The 18700-nt window shown below is 39.8% G+C and overlaps 1 protein-coding gene across 1 annotated transcript; it reads left to right on the plus strand.

The window, feature by feature from the left end:
• The first annotated feature begins 14543 nt into the window (after nt 1–14543).
• LOC124254825 (putative nuclease HARBI1) lies at nt 14544–18616 on the plus strand. Its single transcript, XM_046688671.1, has 4 exons — nt 14544–14551; nt 16170–16281; nt 16652–16763; nt 18282–18616. Exons 1-4 carry the CDS (start codon nt 14544–14546, stop codon nt 18614–18616), a joined length of 567 nt encoding a protein of 188 aa, XP_046544627.1.
• The last annotated feature ends 84 nt before the right edge of the window (nt 18617–18700 follow it).

Raw genomic sequence — 18700 nt, forward strand, 5'->3', positions numbered from 1 at the left:
GTGGGGAGGCTGATTGAAGCTTCCTAGCAAATACACCAGCTTAAAGTATCCATACCGCTACTTGTCGATAACGGCTTCTCGTCTTTACTCTCACAACTTTCTTGTCAGCCTTCGTGGTCAGTCAGTATGGATCACGGCTCTGCGGGCGAGATATGTCGCCGAGTGTGTGTGATGACCATGAGTGAGCGTGCACAATGTTTGTGGTTCCGATCTTTTGGGTCAGATTTAACTTCAGCCAAGTTCACGTCTCAGGCTGTCCTTTGTCCTGAACTGGCGGATATTAAGTGACTTGTGACTCCTGTCATGCGCGTGATACCAAACCATCAAACCCTAATCCATCATCGATGACGGCGGTTGAACCTTCTCACAACGGTAGTTTTGTTTCTTGTGAAGATTCCGATCTTTTGAATTCTCGTCTTATGGGACAATTGTCAAGCACTGTACACAGCTAAGGAAAAAGGTGATTATTTCCAATCAGTGCAATATGTCAATGCGCTTTTATTTGTTCTTTAAGAAATGCTGTATATGGCGTGTCTTATTGACAACCTGCGGAAACTAGTGGTAATAGACAAAAAACACGAGACACCCTGTGTTGACAGAGACCAACCGAGACATTTGGTGTTAAGAGTAACAGTGATGGTACTCCATCTGAAAAGTAACGACAACCGGTGATCAACAGCAATTGACAACAGTCGGTTCTGATGGCATCCAAAGATGGCACCGGTGGTTAATGTCAACTATAGGAGACACCCGGTGTTCAGAACAACAATATGAGCATCTAAAACGCAAGTGTACAACGTCCCTATATTTACACTAATATCTACTAGGCTTTTGGGGAGTTTTATACAATGTACAACACTTCTACTTGTATAAATAACCCTAATATTAATATCCACATGTTGGGCCTTGGCAATGGGCAGTAACCGTCATATCCGCTTGTTATTGAATAAATGATAAAAGCTTAATCCTAGCACCTGTAATCGATATTCACTATCAGTGTATACTAAGTATATCTGAGCTTAGTGTCCATTGGATCCAATACTGACCAGTCGATATCTGCGTTGTGTCCACTCAGTGAGCAGCACATGTATGGATGGGGGAATGACCACTAATTCCCTTCTTTGAAACATCCGCACAATATCTTGATAGGAAATGAGTTGATCATTATGTACCCATGCTAAATGGCCAAAGTCCATGCAATAAAGTGACCATTATATCCAAACGCTGAATAAAATCGTGAAATATTTTGATCAATATAAACTTTTATCCTTGCCGTACAATACCTTGCCAAATGCATCAAAGCTCTGACAAGTGAACGTCCGTACAATATTTTGCCCAATATAACAAACCTCTGACAAGTCAACGTCCGTACAATGACATACCTAATGTCCTGTGCTGAACAGTTAATGTCTCTGAAGAAAGCCCCTTACAACACTACGTCAAGCGAATGTTCGTATACTATCGTGACCATTACAAATATCATGTCCAGTAATAAGTTTACGTACAATCCAAACATGACACGCACTGCAGTTGACCTGCCGAAAATTCAATTGCCACATCGAAAGCGTTGACGTCGCAAACCAACGCAATGGAGACGTCGACGTGATCGCTGTTAATGTCGTCGGTCATCTGTCCTCCCACTGTGGACTCCCAATGATTGACATGATTGAATGACGTTTGCGAATCCCATGGTACATCAGGAAGTCACATAATCACATAACGCTCCCACGCACTCTATATACGATGCGACAAATTTGTTTATATGTTTGATATTTGTTGATGTTTAACTCGAATCCGTAGGCTCAACTCTTCAGGAGATCACTCGCGTGGACAAGCCATACATTAGGATCGTCAATAACACGGGCACCTGTCAGACACTGATCTCATCAGGGGAAGACTATGTTGTGGGATGGCAACACAACTGTAGAGTGTTTCACACAAAAATCAGGATATGTTTTTGTATCCGGTAGCTTCACACATACATATTACTGGTTTTTAAAAACAGCCGCTTGCTCCGTTGGTTTATGTTTATTTTGATCGATCGGATTCTCCTCCGTGGCAAATGTGCTCAGACAGGTTGGTGTCATTTTGTTAAAACCTCAGTCGAAACGTATTGCCTCCAATTGAACCATCCGCGTCTTTAGTTCATTACTTGTAAACAACCTTCCGGCACAGTCAAGCTGTCTACCGAGCATACGTATCCACACGACGTATCTCATTCATCACGTCAGAGACACATTACATTCTTTGTGCATGTGCTGTGCCTTGAGCAATATAAGACATCCATTTGAAGATTAGTGAGGTGGTTTGTAAACCCGGTGAATGCTTCACTTCAATCAGCGATTGACCACTGATTGGCATCAGTAGACGTCCTGGAACGATTAGGACGGACTGTGTCTGGTCAGAAGGTTACCTCTTGATAAGTCAACACGTGATGGTGATATACATGTTAGGAGCTGGTCCACACATTGGTCATCAAACTAATGGATTTTCATTATCATAATGACTTGTTAAACCACTGAGTATACACTAGAATCGGAAGTAAGGATACTAGCTTTATAAATCGGGTTCCAATATTCAGTGTGTGCCGCATCTTTCCTCAGCGCCCCCGGGAACGTTGCTGTTGGATGGGTGTAATCACCTCTCAACGGTTCGATAAGGATTTCAATCATTTGATCAATCAATTATACCGTCGTGCAAAACCAACTCCGGTATTTGAATAAGCATACCCATGTGGATGATATGACGCGACTGGATCAGGTCCTTGGCCATGTTCGATTTGACGTGAGCACAGATCTTCATTCAAGGTTTGGTGACACATTTGAAGATCATCAAGCAGGAAGGGCAAAGTGCAAGCTTCTGATATAGCTTAAACTGATGTTGAGTAGATCTGATGAAGATCAGATCTGATGAAGAGTACCTCTGTTGGAGATTATCTCTGCTGGAGATTATCACAAGCATCATTCAATGAGACAATGTTGTCAAACTTGTTTCATGCTTTGTAGACACATATGGATCAGTGTCGGTCATTTTCGTCCATACATGGCTTTGATATGACTACGTTGACAGTTGACAGTTATCCAGAGATTATCGATGATACAGTTAGGTTAATCTAATAAGAACGAAGTTCATGTTGTCGACGACGCTGCTCCATAGATTAATAGCTTATAAAACCAGGATGGCTACTGACAAGGTAACTGTCTAACTTCTCAAGCCCAAAACCAAAAGTTCCACCACCAACACCTAGTGGTAGGGAGACGTGCCTGTGTGTCGCTACTTCCAGCTCGTCACCATTCCCTGCACGGGAGTCACGTGGCCACCCCCGACACTTAGTACCACTAACTGGGTACAGCCATGCTTGGAATGCACGAGAGTCGTTTAGCGTAACATCATGACGTTTCTTCAAGCGGAGGTCACAGATTGAGATCGATATAGAATTATATCGACTGGTCTCTCCGGCAGCCCTCAAGGCTTCCAATGGGCTTACATTGAATGGCAATAATTTCGGCAATTATTAGACGTGATTTGACAACACAAGGCAAAGCGAGCTGTAGGCGGTTATAGTCGCCGTCTTGTTAGTTCTAGCTGGTATGGAATGGAGCGAAATAGAGACGATAGAGGGGATATGTGATGGTATTTACTCCGAGCCGCCGAGTCAGAGGTTAGTATGGACAGTGAGACATCCACTGGTCCAACACTGACAAATCGTTGTGTGATGTATTGAGAAGTCATAATTATGATATATACATACAACATGACCAATGTGATGTAATTGAGGAACCAGGATCAAATTCAACTTGTTCCAAAACCTAAAATATTATTCTTTTAAAATATCCCGAAAGACGTCGAACTTCAAGACAATTGGTTGCTACATAAATACCAAATTATTAATTACTATAATTTAAGTATTAAAACTTATGATTTAAGTAATTAATAGTTATAAATGAAATCACTCATACCCATAACTTAAAATATTAATATCTATTGTTGATTACGATACCAATAATACAAATGATGACGACGACAGCGATGCTGCAGATGTTGATGCTGCTGCTGATGATGACGACGACGATGACAGGAATAATAATACTAAAAAGAGCCACAACGAAGACGACGTCATCATCTGGCGGAAGACACCAGAAGTCAGCTCAATTCAGGAAACGTGCCACACCCTGTCGTAAAAACAACATGTATAAGGCTTTAGTAAACTGTGATTAAACCCACTCAATCAATAATTGTAGCCTCAACATCTTCAAATAACAGCTGACCTTTTTAGAGCAAAGTGTTCTCTAATCCCAGTCCTGTGCCTGCATTAGGCGGGTTCAAAAAGAGGACAAGATTGTCTGCGTGATTGGAGGAAATTTCGTGTCGTGGACAACTTCAAGCATACGGCAATTACGTCAAATGCTGAGTGTATCTTCGCTAGCATTGCATTAATGTTGTTCATTGTTCAGATTTGGCTTGCGAGCCTCTGCTACAATAACACATTGAGCCCCTGTCTGTAATGATGGCTGGATAATGGCCGGTGTAATCGATGGTGTGGTGACATCCTCTGTACTCCACCGCATCGCGTGCTTTAATCTAAAAGTGAAAAAATGGCGGCGTTTCCGGTTCTTTTGGGACACGGTAGACCGTTGTGGAATGTGGAACATCACAGAAGATCACGGAATGCCAAGAGGATTAATAGAGATACGCACTTTTTACCTGTTTCGTGCCCTCGCTAGATGGGACAGCAAGGTATCACAGTTTCTCTATTTTTGTATGCATTGATGAATGAAATTACGTCAACCCTGATCAATGTTCTACGAAGATGACGTATACCACAGATATGAATTCATGCTGTTTCAACGGAAATGTGCTGTTTCTTCCCATTTCATTCTACCTTCATTTATATATGATATATTCAGTCAACCATTTACCAGTCGTCATATATGTTATATTTGGGATTACACTGTCTTAGTAAAGTACAGATTCTAGTACTTTTGTTGGGTTGAGTCCCATTCGGGATTCGAACCCACACCCTCAGAGTTAAGTGGAAGCCGCGGTGGCCGCGGTGGCTGAGCGGTCTAGGCGTCTGCCTTTTTGTGCTGGCGATTAAGTGCCTGACTCGGATGGGACTCAACACAACAAAAGTACTAGAATCTGTTCTTTACTAAGAAAGTGTAATCCCAAATATAACATATGAGTCGAAATTTGTGTCATGATTCTTTTAAGCATACACTCATTCATTTACAACCTCCAAAACATGAATTCTGAGCGAAATTAAACATTCTCGAGCGAGTTTAAATTCTGAGTTTTCGAAAAAATGTTTTTTCATTTTTTCATCCTTAGCATATATTCATAACAACTGCATGTTTTATTTTGTCGAATCCCTTGTCAGGAAGTGCCCACAGTGCGGAGAGTTTCTGGACTTTTGTGAGTCCAGAATTAAATTGTGACGTGTTTGTTACATTTGACCACTTTCTAAATGACAATGTGTATTTCACATTTACCAGTCGGACCTAATTGCGTAACATTTTAACTGAACAAAGTCATCAATATTGCCTGAGAAGCAAATTAAACTATATATCTTTGTTTATGTTAGCATAAGTTTGATTTTCTGTTGAAAATATCTTAGCGATAGCGATAATGTGAGAAATGAACTGTTCTGGCGTCCATAGAGCTAGAATAATGCAAGTGCGGCGTTAAATAACAAACGGACAAACTCAATCAGCCCTAAAGATCTATATGGCATTATGCTTTTGCTTAATCTGATGAAAAACGTCATCAAAATAGATTTATTATAATTATTAAAAGGACTGTCCTACCAGACCGATAACGTCAAGGGGTTAAATATGCATGCAATGCTTCGCAGCAATGCGACGTACATGAGTCGCCATATATTATCTCACAAAGTCAATATTTTGCCATTTACTCATATCTCGCATCAAATGCCAGTAGTCTATTTTGGGAATCGGTAACCAGGTTATTGAGGTTGTAATAGGTACCAGCGAGTTTACTTTTAAAGCTGTGTGTACAGTTGGTGAATTTGTTGCTGGTTATTCAGTAAGCTTTTGAGATAAAAAGGAAATCGTTGACAACACCACTCTGTAACTTCCCTACCAAAATAGTCTCAGCTGGATTGGCCTAGTGAAACACCAGTTTAGGGGGAAATATGAACCCGAACTACCTAGTCTTCCAGAAGAGGCCCGTCAATGCTCATTTACAGAAGAAAATTGTATGTAAACTTTCGGCAACATTAAGATTTGATATTTGTTTCCTCGTTAGCTTCTGTAAATCAAACTCAGCCCAGTGAATGTTCGTGTACAGATCGTATAGAGATATTCAAGGACATACAGAGAGGTATGAACACATTTCAGAGTACGTTGTCACTCATGTGTGACCCCTCATTAAATCTCTAGTCAGCTGTGAGATCTCAGAGCACCAGCAACCAGCAGAAACAGGTAGTCGTTTTGTGCAATCGATTATGTGGACAAAGACAAAACCTGTATTTATCATGAAATGCGAAAATGAATTCTTTCACTGAAAGCGTGATGGTGGTATAAGAATGAGCGTGGGTAGTTCAATGTCTCCAGTGTGAGCGATGGGTTTAGACAATTTAGCGACGCAGGGTTCGCTGGTGACGCCGACTGACGGTCTCCTCCTGAATTCAATGATGCTTTCGGCGCGCCGCCAAGCGGCCGAGAAATGCATCGATCTCTTCATTACCACAGCATCATTTCGTCCCTCTATTGGAGCTTGGTCGGTAATGGACTGATTACTGGCCGGAAGTTGCCGGATCAAGATGGCCCATGGACCGGAAGTAGGGAATGCAATCTCGTGCATTCTCGTCACGTGACAAGTGACTATGGTATGAAGGAGGGAGTGTGAAACCAGGCGAAGTTTCATTGATTTACGTTATATCACAGAGCTGATCTACAAATTCCGTTGACCTGATTCAGCAAATCTTATATCGTCTTGATGAAATGCATACACTGCAAGTCATGAGATTTTATTTGCATTCTTTGCTGCGTTTGTCTTCCATAAATCAGAAAAGAAAAAGTCACGTGCTAATGGAATGGTGTTCCCCAACAGAAAGGGCGTGGTATTTGCGTCATGTTTGGTTTAACACTATGAACGCCATCGGCAAATCTTCCGAGGTTGGCACCGGCAAGAAAGTGCATAAAGGCCCAGGTACATGTGACGAATGTGAGTCAATATTGAACCCAAGTTCAAACGAGCCGAAGGTGATTGAACATCAACAGCTCAGCTACTTATGACGTCACCTAACAACGGGCTTGATAATAGCCCGTCGTCAAGCATTTTGCGGGCATTATCAAGTTACAGTGGCCAGCTCATTTCTGATAACGTGCGGGCGATTTAATGATAATTCTATCCATTTTAGCTATAATAGATAATAAGATAATGCTTTATTATCCCGAAGGAAATTTGCTGTACACTGTTAACATTGAAAACACATACAATACAACAACAGATGCATAAACATTAGGCAACAAAACACCCACACAGATGTTAACTATAGCTAAACTAGCTGACAACAACGCCCACTATATGAGGTAAAGATAAATGAGGAATAAATCATATATTTAAGACTTAGAGCTATAGTGGAGACATTAAAATTATGCCGAGGAACATTGGCACCAAAAGAATATTAATATAGCAGTTTAAAACAATTGATAAAGTATTTTATGATTAACAAACATTAAAAAAATCCATTTACAACGCTGATGCTTTCTGGGATAAAATAATTTCGAGCCCGGCATGTGCAGTCGTCGGCCAGACGGAAGAAATTGAAATTCAGGAAATAGGACATGAGTGCTGTCATTTAAAATTGTACGTGCTTTTTAACTGACGCTAACTGATTGTACTGCTGAGTTAAAGAAACACGGTCCCAGAGACACAACGCCTGATAGATTAAAGATGCAATAGCTCTAAACTCTTACAATGTGGCTCCGTAAGTCAAATGCCATAAGCCAAGCCGTCAGTCAGCATAACGATAAAGCTTTGGCCTCTCTCTTGGTGACGATGCTTCAGTTAATATTTAGCTGTGATAAATTACCCTTTGCAGTAATTTTGCTGTAAGTTCTCAAGGTCTGATCAGTTCCACAGTCAGTTTCATCCTAAAACGTTTTAAGTCCATACATAATTTTAATAAGGCGCCCAGTCAACGAGTTTTTTAATACATACATAATTTTAATAAGGCGCCCTCCAGTCATGTGACAGGTGTAATCGAAACTGAACCAGACAATTCAGTGACTGATATTCGTCTCGGGCATCATCAGCAACGACCCGGCGAGTTGGTGAGTGAGTTTAGTGCCGCTTTTAGCAATATTGCAGCAATATAACGGCGGGGGACCCAGAAATGGGCTTCACACATTGTACCTATGTGGGGAATCGAACCCGGGTCTTCGGCGTGATGAGCCAACGCTTCAACGACCAGGCTACGCCCCCGCCAATGAGCAACATCGTACGCAATTAGGATAATGCGAGATGCATAAACTACGTCACCGTGTGTGATCACCTGCGCCCGTCAGACTCACGAGAGGCGTGGATACTATTAGCCAATTCCAGCCCAAACAGGTAATTAAAACCAGGTTCCAAACATCTTGTGCTGTGAACATATGCGCCGTTAGCTGGATAGGGTTGGAAAGCATGTTATCCATGCGAGAGGTGCATGGCTACACAAGGAACTGATGTAGTAGTCATTGATGGTTCCTACAATCTCAACAATCATTATGTGAGAACTGTTTGACAATCAGATTGGTGGCGTAGTCATGGTGACCATACTTTCCTGCATTGTTGATATGCCCCTTTTTGTGAGCTCTCAGAATGCAAGTAACTTGTTACCAAATTTCAATATCAGTTTTCATTTAGTTTCATTCAGAGTAAAACGTGTTTTAAATAGAGATCATTGCACGAGCAAGTGTGCCATACCACTTATACGAAACGAGTGTGAAATTTTGTGTACATAATTTTGCACGAGTTTCATATAAGTGGTATGGCACACTTGCTCGAGTGTAATAATTACTTTAATTTATTATCCATTTTTTTTCATGTACATTTGTGGAGTAAACACGGTAAGCAAGTGTGACGGCCCTGTTAATTGACGTCACGTTCAATTGCTTAATGACGTCACAGACGACGAAAGACAGAAACAATGGTTGTTAGGCAAAAGTGATATGTGCACATGTGCCATCATTACAGGCGAGAGGTCACAGGAGTCACAGCAACGACGTGTGTGCCCAACATGACCTGAACCCCCGATCCTTGACACACCACATTCGCCCTGAGTGTATGCCAGTCTACCATCTCATCAGCTGAAACCTCAAATGTCTGCATGACTTCAGACCATGTCACATCAAACTGTCACTACAGTCATATGACTGAAATACCGCACAGATACCGCACAGTAATATTGCACCAGTAACTTACTAAACCTCTTTTAGAGGTTATATGTTTGTTTCCCGGTGAATCCTTGACGCGTCTCTGGAGTTAAACATGCACTGTAGTTTTTGTTTACCCGTGAAGCAAAGGCACCTCTCTGGAGTTCGAAACGGATATTGCGGTTGTTAACACCCTGTGACATAACAGAATCATTTTTCCAGGTGGTGTTGAACGCGAACTCCTTCACAAGCCAGGTGAGCTCGGACACACTTCATTATATAGACGGTAGTTCGATGTGTGGAGCAGGCCATGCTTGGCGTGTTGGAGCAATGCTCTCTGAGGCAACTCCTTGGACACATGGGGCTTAAGTGAACCAACTGGTGCAGGTTTTTAAAGCATTTAAAGTCGTCCAACTCTCTAACTGGATTAGGGCAGTTGGGTAGCCTAGTGGTTAAAGCGTTGGCTCGTCACGCCGAAGACCCGGGTTCGAATCCCCACATGGGTACAATGTGTGAAGCCCATTTCTGATGTCCCCCGCCGTGATGTTGCTGGAATATTGCTAAAAGCGGCGTAAAACCAAACTCAGTCAGTCTAGCTGGATTACTGTTTCTTAACCATAACGGTGCTTGTGAATAGATAGATGGATGGATGGATGGATGGATCGATGGATGGATCGATGGATGATGGATGGATGGATGGATGGATGAGAAAATAATGCGGGCACGCAAAATCCAACCATGAATTGAATGCTGAAATAATATATAGAGAGAGAAGGGATGGATGAATGAAACAACCAACAACTGAATGAACGAGTGGAAAAATAAATGAACAGAGGAACGATCGAAACACACGAAGTGAATCCATTGAGAAGAAAAACAAAACGGAATCAGTCACAGAATCATTAAATATATGCATGCATGAATGAATAAATAAAAAAGTAAATATGAACCGATATTGAAAGAAAAGGTAAATTAATGAACGACCGAACAAAAACACAAAACAAACATCAAACAAATTACATTATGCACAAACGTACAACCAAATGAGTAAACGAGAACGTTTTCTGTGAATAGAGGGGGGCATCAAAATGTTGAAAATGCCTACGTTACCGAATCACAACAGACGGAAAACACCAACATATAGTCAGTAGAAAACATTTTCGAGTTCTGAGAAGACGATGTGCTCCAGAACATTGATTATAGTTGGAGTCCATGTATAAACCTCCGGTGACGTCATTCCATCGTTCTTTATTGGGTTCTCCTTCAAGGAAGTACTTGGACGCAATCAAGTTAAAAGCTGGAAACGGATTTTGAATATGTATGTGGAGGCATTAATTTGCAAGTAAGATCTACTTTGAGTATTCAATTTATCAGTAAGTAATTTACCATAGGTCTTCTTTAAAATCATATATAAGAGAGTTTACTATTACACCAACCGATTCACATCTTAACGTTCAGTTTTGACTTGTTTAAAGCCATGACATAAACCGACCCTTCAACCAAATTAATTAATGTATCATATTGAAACCCAGTATATACCATCAGAGCCAGCGGAACAGGTGATGGAGTAGAGGTTATAAAGTACATAGCTACACGGGAGGCGAACATTTTAAGTTGAACATATCCTTGATGGCACTGAGCTACTGCAACACTGGCTTGTTTTAAGGGGCGACTAACAGGATCGGATGGTCAGTCTTGCTGATTGTTGACACAGGTCGTCTTGTCCCAACTGTGAAGATTAATGATGATTATGTCAATCACTGGATTGTCTAGTCCAAACTCGATTACTTACGCAGTCCACTACGGATGTCATGACGTTTCCTCCCGCCCTGTCGCGTTCTGATGTGTTCCCTCACGTGTCTCACATTTTGATCAAGGTTTTGACACGTTTTGCGCGTTCGGTCAAGACTTTCTTTTATTATTATTATAATATATTTAAATAGTGCCGAGTTCCAGCCAGACTGGAAGGCCCAAGCAAAAACATATCAACAGAAGGAATCACCAAAACGCACCTTACCAATGAACATGTAGGTATCATACACACACTTCTCATAAAATCCAACATGCACGAATTGTCACCACCATTAGTGGGTATAAGACTGCACAAACATTAGGTCTATTACACATGGTTCAACAATGCCACGCTTAACTCAAATTGAAAGAAACCAGGCTCTCAGACGTTCGGAAGCTGGAGTGTCTGCCCAAAATGGTGCCCGTCATTTCGACGTAAACATAACCACTATCTACCGTCTCCAGCATCGATACCACGCCACAAAGACCACAGAAGACCTTCCTCGGAGCGGTCGTCCAAGGATCACAAACCCTCGACTAGATCGGCACATTACCCATAAACACCAGCGAGATCCACTCTTGTCAACCCATTTACCTTTCGAAAACTTAATGATGTCATCAGTCTTAGTAGCCAATGAAATGTCTTCACTCAATCTTTTTGTCTATCAGACCCTGTTTGCATTTCTTGTGTTTAATGTTGAAAATTACATACATATCTGCTTTATACTTGACTTGCGTTACTTTTGCGTGTGAGTATATATCTCATATGCCCCAGATGTATTTGAACCTATTTAATTAAGACGCTACCTTGTTAAAGTGGTTTTGGTTCCAGTGTAAACTAAAGACTCATCTAAATGCACTTAATCTCTGGTGAAATTACTTTATCAGCAGGCTCCATCAGCAAACATGCCTGTTTCAGACAGCTTAGCATGGGTGTTGGATACTGGTGATGGATGTAACCTCTGGCCAACTCCTGTCTCATCATGTACTGATTGCCGGGATCAGAAATGTTGTGTCTTCCACGTGCTGATTCCCATTGTGCTAGTCCAACGTTGACGTCGACGTGAGAGCGATCCCAGAGCGTAGTAAGATGATGTCGCTGCAGTCTCATAATTAATCTAATTACAAAATGTATTTTCAAAGTAATGTGTTCTCTAATGCCTCGTGGCTACAATAGGCCGGATGAAAATTATACAAGATTGTCTGCGTGATTGGTAGATATTATGTGTCGTGGACAACTTCAAGCATATGGCAATTATAATAATGATAATGTCTTTGAGAGGCATTTTAGAAGTTGGAAAGGTGAAGGAAAACCAAGTTCTATGGATAGACAACTTACTTATGGCAATGGGTGCGACGTTTCGGTGTAAGTACTAATACCGTTACTTGCTTGATAACGGTGTTAGTACCTACACCGAAACGTCGCACCCATTGCGAAAAAGAAGTTGTCTATCCATAGAACTTGGTTTTCCTTCAATAATAATAATGGCCATATATACCTCGCCTTTTCCACACACTCGTGTATGCTCAAAGCGCTAACTCATTTTTACCCAGGATAACCCAAGCTGCCTACGAGGCGCTAAATGGTCATTAGTCACATACCCACTTTCTCCTGGGTGAACAGAGGCAGTTTTGAACAAACTCACTTGCCTAAGGTGAGACCACATGTGTGGCATGTGCTTCGTTGTTGGGCAGGACCGTAGCCCTAGAAAATTTCAGGAGTCAAGCTGCCAAACACGGTCACCCATCCAAGGACTCTCCGCGCTCAACGTTGCTTAACTTCAACTGATTTGTGACCTGAGCTCTATGCACAGGACCACACGCCAGTTACGTCAAATACCGAGTGTATCTTCCCAAGCATTGCATTAATGCTGCTCTTTGTTCAAATTTAAACTCTGCTACAATACCACACTGAACCACTGTCTGTAATGATGGCTGGATAATGGCCGGTGTAATTGATGGTGTGGTGACGTCCTCTTTGCTCCACCGCATCGCGTGCTTTAATCTGAAAGTGAAAAAATGGCTACATTTTCGGTACTGTCGATGTAAAGACAGACCATTGTAAAATGTTCTGAAGATAACAGAAGATCAATGAAAACCATGAGGATTTAAAGCAATACATTTACCATATAGCATCACTTAGTCACATTTTGCTTTTTGTGACTCGGACAGCCTCTGTGACAAGAGTTTTGGAGAAACCGTAAAACCTGCACAAACTACTTAGTGTTCAAGAAAACACCCATTAACTCTCATTTGCGAAAATAAAAGTAAAGGAAGCTTTTAGTAGTATTGACATTTAATATTAGTTCCAAAGTTAGCATCAGTAAATCAAATTCATCCCAGCAAGTGCTCATCTGCATATCTCATTAACGTAACCCGAATTCTTCAGCGTTTACAGAATGGTACTGAAATGTATTGCAGTTTGTTTGTCGGTCATGTGTCTCCACACATGGAATATCCAGTCAGCTGCATAACATTGGTGGGCACTGATAACCTACAAAGACAGATATTGATTTCAGAAGATGCCCAGGTTCACAAAGACCAAGCCTTTTTACTGCAAGTAGCGAGAAACCTAGTTTTCAACAACAGTGACATATTTGTGAATGAATGAGTGTTGGTAGCCCAATGTCTTCACTTCACGTGGTGTTTTGAGACAATTCAGCAATGCATGGTTCACTGGTCATGCCAACTGACTTTCACAGAATGCACGATTTCTGAATTCAATAAAGCCAGCGACGCCGCCAAGCGTCCAAGAAATGCATCAATCTGTCTATGATCACCGCCTCATTTCGTGGCTGTGTAGGAGTCTGGTTGGTAATGGACTGATTACTGGCCGGAAGTTGCCTGATCAAGATTGCCCATGGACCGGAAGTAGTGAATGCATTCCCGTGACAGGACAAGTGACTTTGGAATGATGGAGCTAGCGTGAAATCGGACGAAGTAATATTGATCTGCTTACGATTGTGTTGTTCTGATCGATGAGAGCTTATATCTTCAAAATGAAATTGCAAATGTGATATGTTATTGGCAATTACTCTTGTGTTTCTATTGCCATAAATCAAGAATGAAATAGGCTACGTCTGCTGGCAGAATGTTGTTTCTCAATGGAATGGGCGCGGCTGGTTGCAATTCCGTCTGGTGTAAATCAACATATCAAAAAGCAGAATAATCATGATAGTCTTTGTTTGCAGACCGTTTCACCTTTGAGTACCGGTAATCAAAGATCTTCCCACATGTTCCAAAGTCCATCCGCTAACATCTTTAACAGATCTTCTGACACGTTTGAGTTCATCCTTCAACTCGTCAACGAATCAATGATGAGGTTTCCAGACTACCAGTTGTCCGACTTCCAAGTGTGTGGATGCCGCGATGGCTGGGTTGGTTAGACGGCTGACTTCATGTGGTGGGGGATAGGAGTAGGAGTGGGTATTGCAGAGAATTCTCTCATTGCGATATATTGTGATGCGAAAGCATATATTGCGATATGTATTGCAATATATTGCAAGAAGGTTTTTTTTGACAAAAAAAACCCTGCTTATAATCGTCACTATGCTTGATTAAGCTTGAATAAAAAAAACCTTTAACCATGACAAAATATAATAATATCTGGCACAAATGAAACAAGGAAAAGAACAGTTTCACATCAACACAGTGGTTACTAGTTTAAACTAGTTTCTCCACTCTCAAAAAAAAAAAGCCCTCAGATATTAGACAGCAATGTGACCTGGCCTGGATTTCTCGAAACAAACTTAAGTTTTTACTCAAATCTGAAACTGAGTTTCACAATTTGAAACAGCTGAATTTATAACTCAAATGCATTTTCAAAATATAAAAGCCCAAACAACATAAGTAATCTACCCACCAAACTCAAATTGTCTTCTATAGTTTGAGTTTAATACCAATTTCAATTCATTCTGTGGAATGTATTTCCTGCGTTTTTCAGATTTGAGTAAGAAAACTCGAACTTAAGTCAAAACTCAGACTTAAGTTTTTTCGAGAAACCTGGCCCTGATTTTCGAAACAAACTTAAGTCTGTTTTCAGACTTAAGTCTGAGTTTTTACTCAAATTTGAGAAAACTCAGCAAAATGCATTTCTCAAACTAAAAACTGAGTTCGATTTTGGACTCAAACTGAGTTGACAATTTGAGTTTGGTAGGAGGTGACTTAAGTTTTTGGTGATCACAAAATGGCGCTGATAAATAGACGTAGACGCCGTAGAGTGAAACGTAAATCCACTTTGAGTAGATCATTAGTTGACAGACAGAACCCTCTCGAGGTTATGTCACAAGAGGAGCTCTTTCTGCGGTTCCGTTTCCGTGCTGAGAGTATTTTTATTTATTGTTTCACTTGTTTGTGGGAAACTCGAACGGTGTTCAAACCGAAGCAACCCACTACCTGTCTTAACGCAAGTTCTAGTCACCTGCGTTTCTTGGCCACTGGGTCTTTTTATTCATTAATCGCCGATACGTATAAGCGACCATCTCCACCTCATCTGTGTTTCGGTCAGTCAGGGGATGTATGCTCTTGTCTCATTGAACATCTCCGGCATTTCATACGTATGCCAAGCGGACAAGATGCCGACATGACCAAGAAACAGTTCTTTCAAATTGCAGGTGAGTATATTTGATTGCTTTTACCTTCCTTTCGTAGCAAAGCTCATTCTAGGTCAAATAAAGGGGGCTACTCTCAATCTTGTCATTTCTAGTTTCGATGAACCGATATGTAATCATGCATAAATGAAGAGACTCGTATTAAAATTCCCGTAAGACCCACTGACATAACGATATTACAATGTCGGAAAAAATTAAACTTTAGAGACATATCCCATACGATATGATAAAAATATATTTTTATAAACTTGAAAAGAACCAGAAATATTCCTTGATGTACTTTTTAAAAAACACCCAAAACTTAATGATACAATAATGTCTATATACTAATTGTATAATATATGAATTTATCAAAAATGTGAATTATGCAAAATGTACTTTTCAGGATTCCCAATGTTCTGGGATGTGTGGATGGAACATTCATCCGTTTAATGGCACCATCTGAGAATGAAGCAGACTATTTGAACAGGAAAGGCTTTCATTCACTCAATGTTCAGGTAATATGTTTATGTTTACTAATCACCACTTTTCTCATGTACAATGCATGAAATTATTTTCAGCTTTAAAAAAAACATATTTCATTACCTATGCTGTTACCACCAAATCACCATATCACCATATCAATTCTTCTTAAGTCAAATTTGAATTTTGCCCTATTCCTCACCACATTGGTAGAATGTGTGAAGCCCAATTCTGTTGTCCCCTGCCATGATATTGCTCGAATATTGCTAAAAAGCGCTGGCATAAAACTAAACTCCGTCACTTTTATGCTCAAATGTAAATCCAAAAGAGTCAAGACCAATGACCTACTGATTTCAAATAATAATTGTTATATTAAGCTGACATAGTATTTCAATCACTTTTCAGATGATATGTGATGCGAGATACAAATTCATCAACTGTGTTGCAAAGTGGCCAGGGAGTGTCCATGATAGTCGCATCTTCAGAGACAGCAGAATCAGCATTGCGTTTGAAAATGGTATAACTTCATAGAGCAACTGTAATAACATAACTTCCACTGTATAAACAAACAAAATACCAAATGACACTGTTTGAAGAACACAGTTTATTTAATAATTCTTGAAGAGGTTTTTTCAAACAAAATATTAATTGTGGTTCTGTTCTTCTTAATTAATAGTAGGTACATTTTATATATGAACATAGCTTTTACTGAAGATGAGGTACAATATTAGGTACATCATATGAAGTAGTAAGGTGTATGACTTGGGATGCCATGACACATTGATACATCAATGCATCGATACTTTTCTAAGGCAATACAATTATCGATACATTGACAATTGTATTGATATTTATGTTTAAAATATTGCTTTAAATATCATAAATATTTACATTTATCAATTGTATCATGTTTCTTGATGTTATGAGGGTTATAAAGATTATATTTCATGCACATAGATGGGAAATTAGGAACTTTTATCTCTAAGAATCAAACATGTTGATCTTTTCATGGACAATTTTTCAACATTAATGTTCAAAATGTTACTAAATTTAAGCAATAATGCCGCGAAAATGGGTATTGTATTATGTATTGAATCATGACATGGGTATCAGGTTACATATCGATTCATGAAACTTATGTATCATGACATCCCTATGTAAGACATCGTTTCCATTTACTTACTATATTTAACAAAAAGAAGACCTGTCAGACACTTGGTATGTTTTATATGATAAAATGGTAGAAGCTTAGTTATGTTTCCTAATAGTGTTGGGCATTGGTTAGAATCTCTTAACTGATGATTGGTTCATTACAACCAATCAATCATCATCGAAAAATATTTGGTTAGCATCATTATTCAAATTTTCCTGGATATGTTTGTTAATGCACAAAAAATAGAGTAGAAAACGTGTAGTTCTTATACATTTTTTAACTAATTGCACAAAATGCATTTGCAAATGTCACATCTTAAAAGTATGACTTGTATGTTAGGAACATAATTTTTCTTGAGTTTTTATAATAAATTCAGTCATGACTTGAAACGAGCTGGAAGTGCTTATGAAATGTAACAGACACAACCAACCTTGTAAAAAAAAATGTTAATGCAAACAAATGTTCCAAAATTGTTAATGTTTGATTATGAGAAAACATCGATTGCTTGGTCATTTAGTCATTGCGACCAATATTTGATTATTTCAATTAATCGGACCACCACTATTTTTACTTAATTTTATTCTTCCAGCTCTAAATACTAAGCTTTACTCTCAGTCTTACCTACAGTAATAATAACACTGCATGCTCACAACACTCTTTGCTCCAGCCCTCGGCCATTTCAATTTTTACACTGATAGACTAAGCTGGCCACAGTTTAAGTACAATGTTAAAGATTGTAAACTCACTTCTCTCTTACTTCAGAAGGAAATATTAATAGCCGTAGGATATCTTTTTTTATTTTCATATATTTCATGTTTGCAAATTTACATAGGAATGTCAACAGAACCATCCACACAGATTGTGATTTGTTATATGTTATAGGTACCTACAAGGGATTACTGTTGGGAGACTCAGGATATCCATGCAAGTCCTACTTGATGACACCATTCCTAACCACATCATCCCATGCTGAAGAGAAATATAACAGAAGTCACAGTAGAACCAGAGTTTTGATTGAGCAGAGTTTTGGAATTTTGAAAAGGAGATTTTCTTGTTTACATAGTGGATTAAGGACAACACCTCAAAATGCCTGCAAAATAGTAACTGCTTGTGTCATTCTACATAATATTGGCATTGATAGAAAAGATATAATAGATGTTGAACAGGTTGATATTGAGACCAATCAAAATGTCAGTGTCCATATAGCTGATGACTGACTGGTAACAATGTTCAAAAACACTTGTGTCAGCAGTGTTTTTAGTTAGATATTCCATTACAGCTTAAACAATATATCTCATGAG

Source organism: Haliotis rubra, unplaced genomic scaffold (assembly GCF_003918875.1).
Source record: "Haliotis rubra isolate DU_JTF1 unplaced genomic scaffold, ASM391887v1 Scf584, whole genome shotgun sequence".
Lineage (NCBI taxonomy): Eukaryota > Metazoa > Mollusca > Gastropoda > Lepetellida > Haliotidae > Haliotis > Haliotis rubra.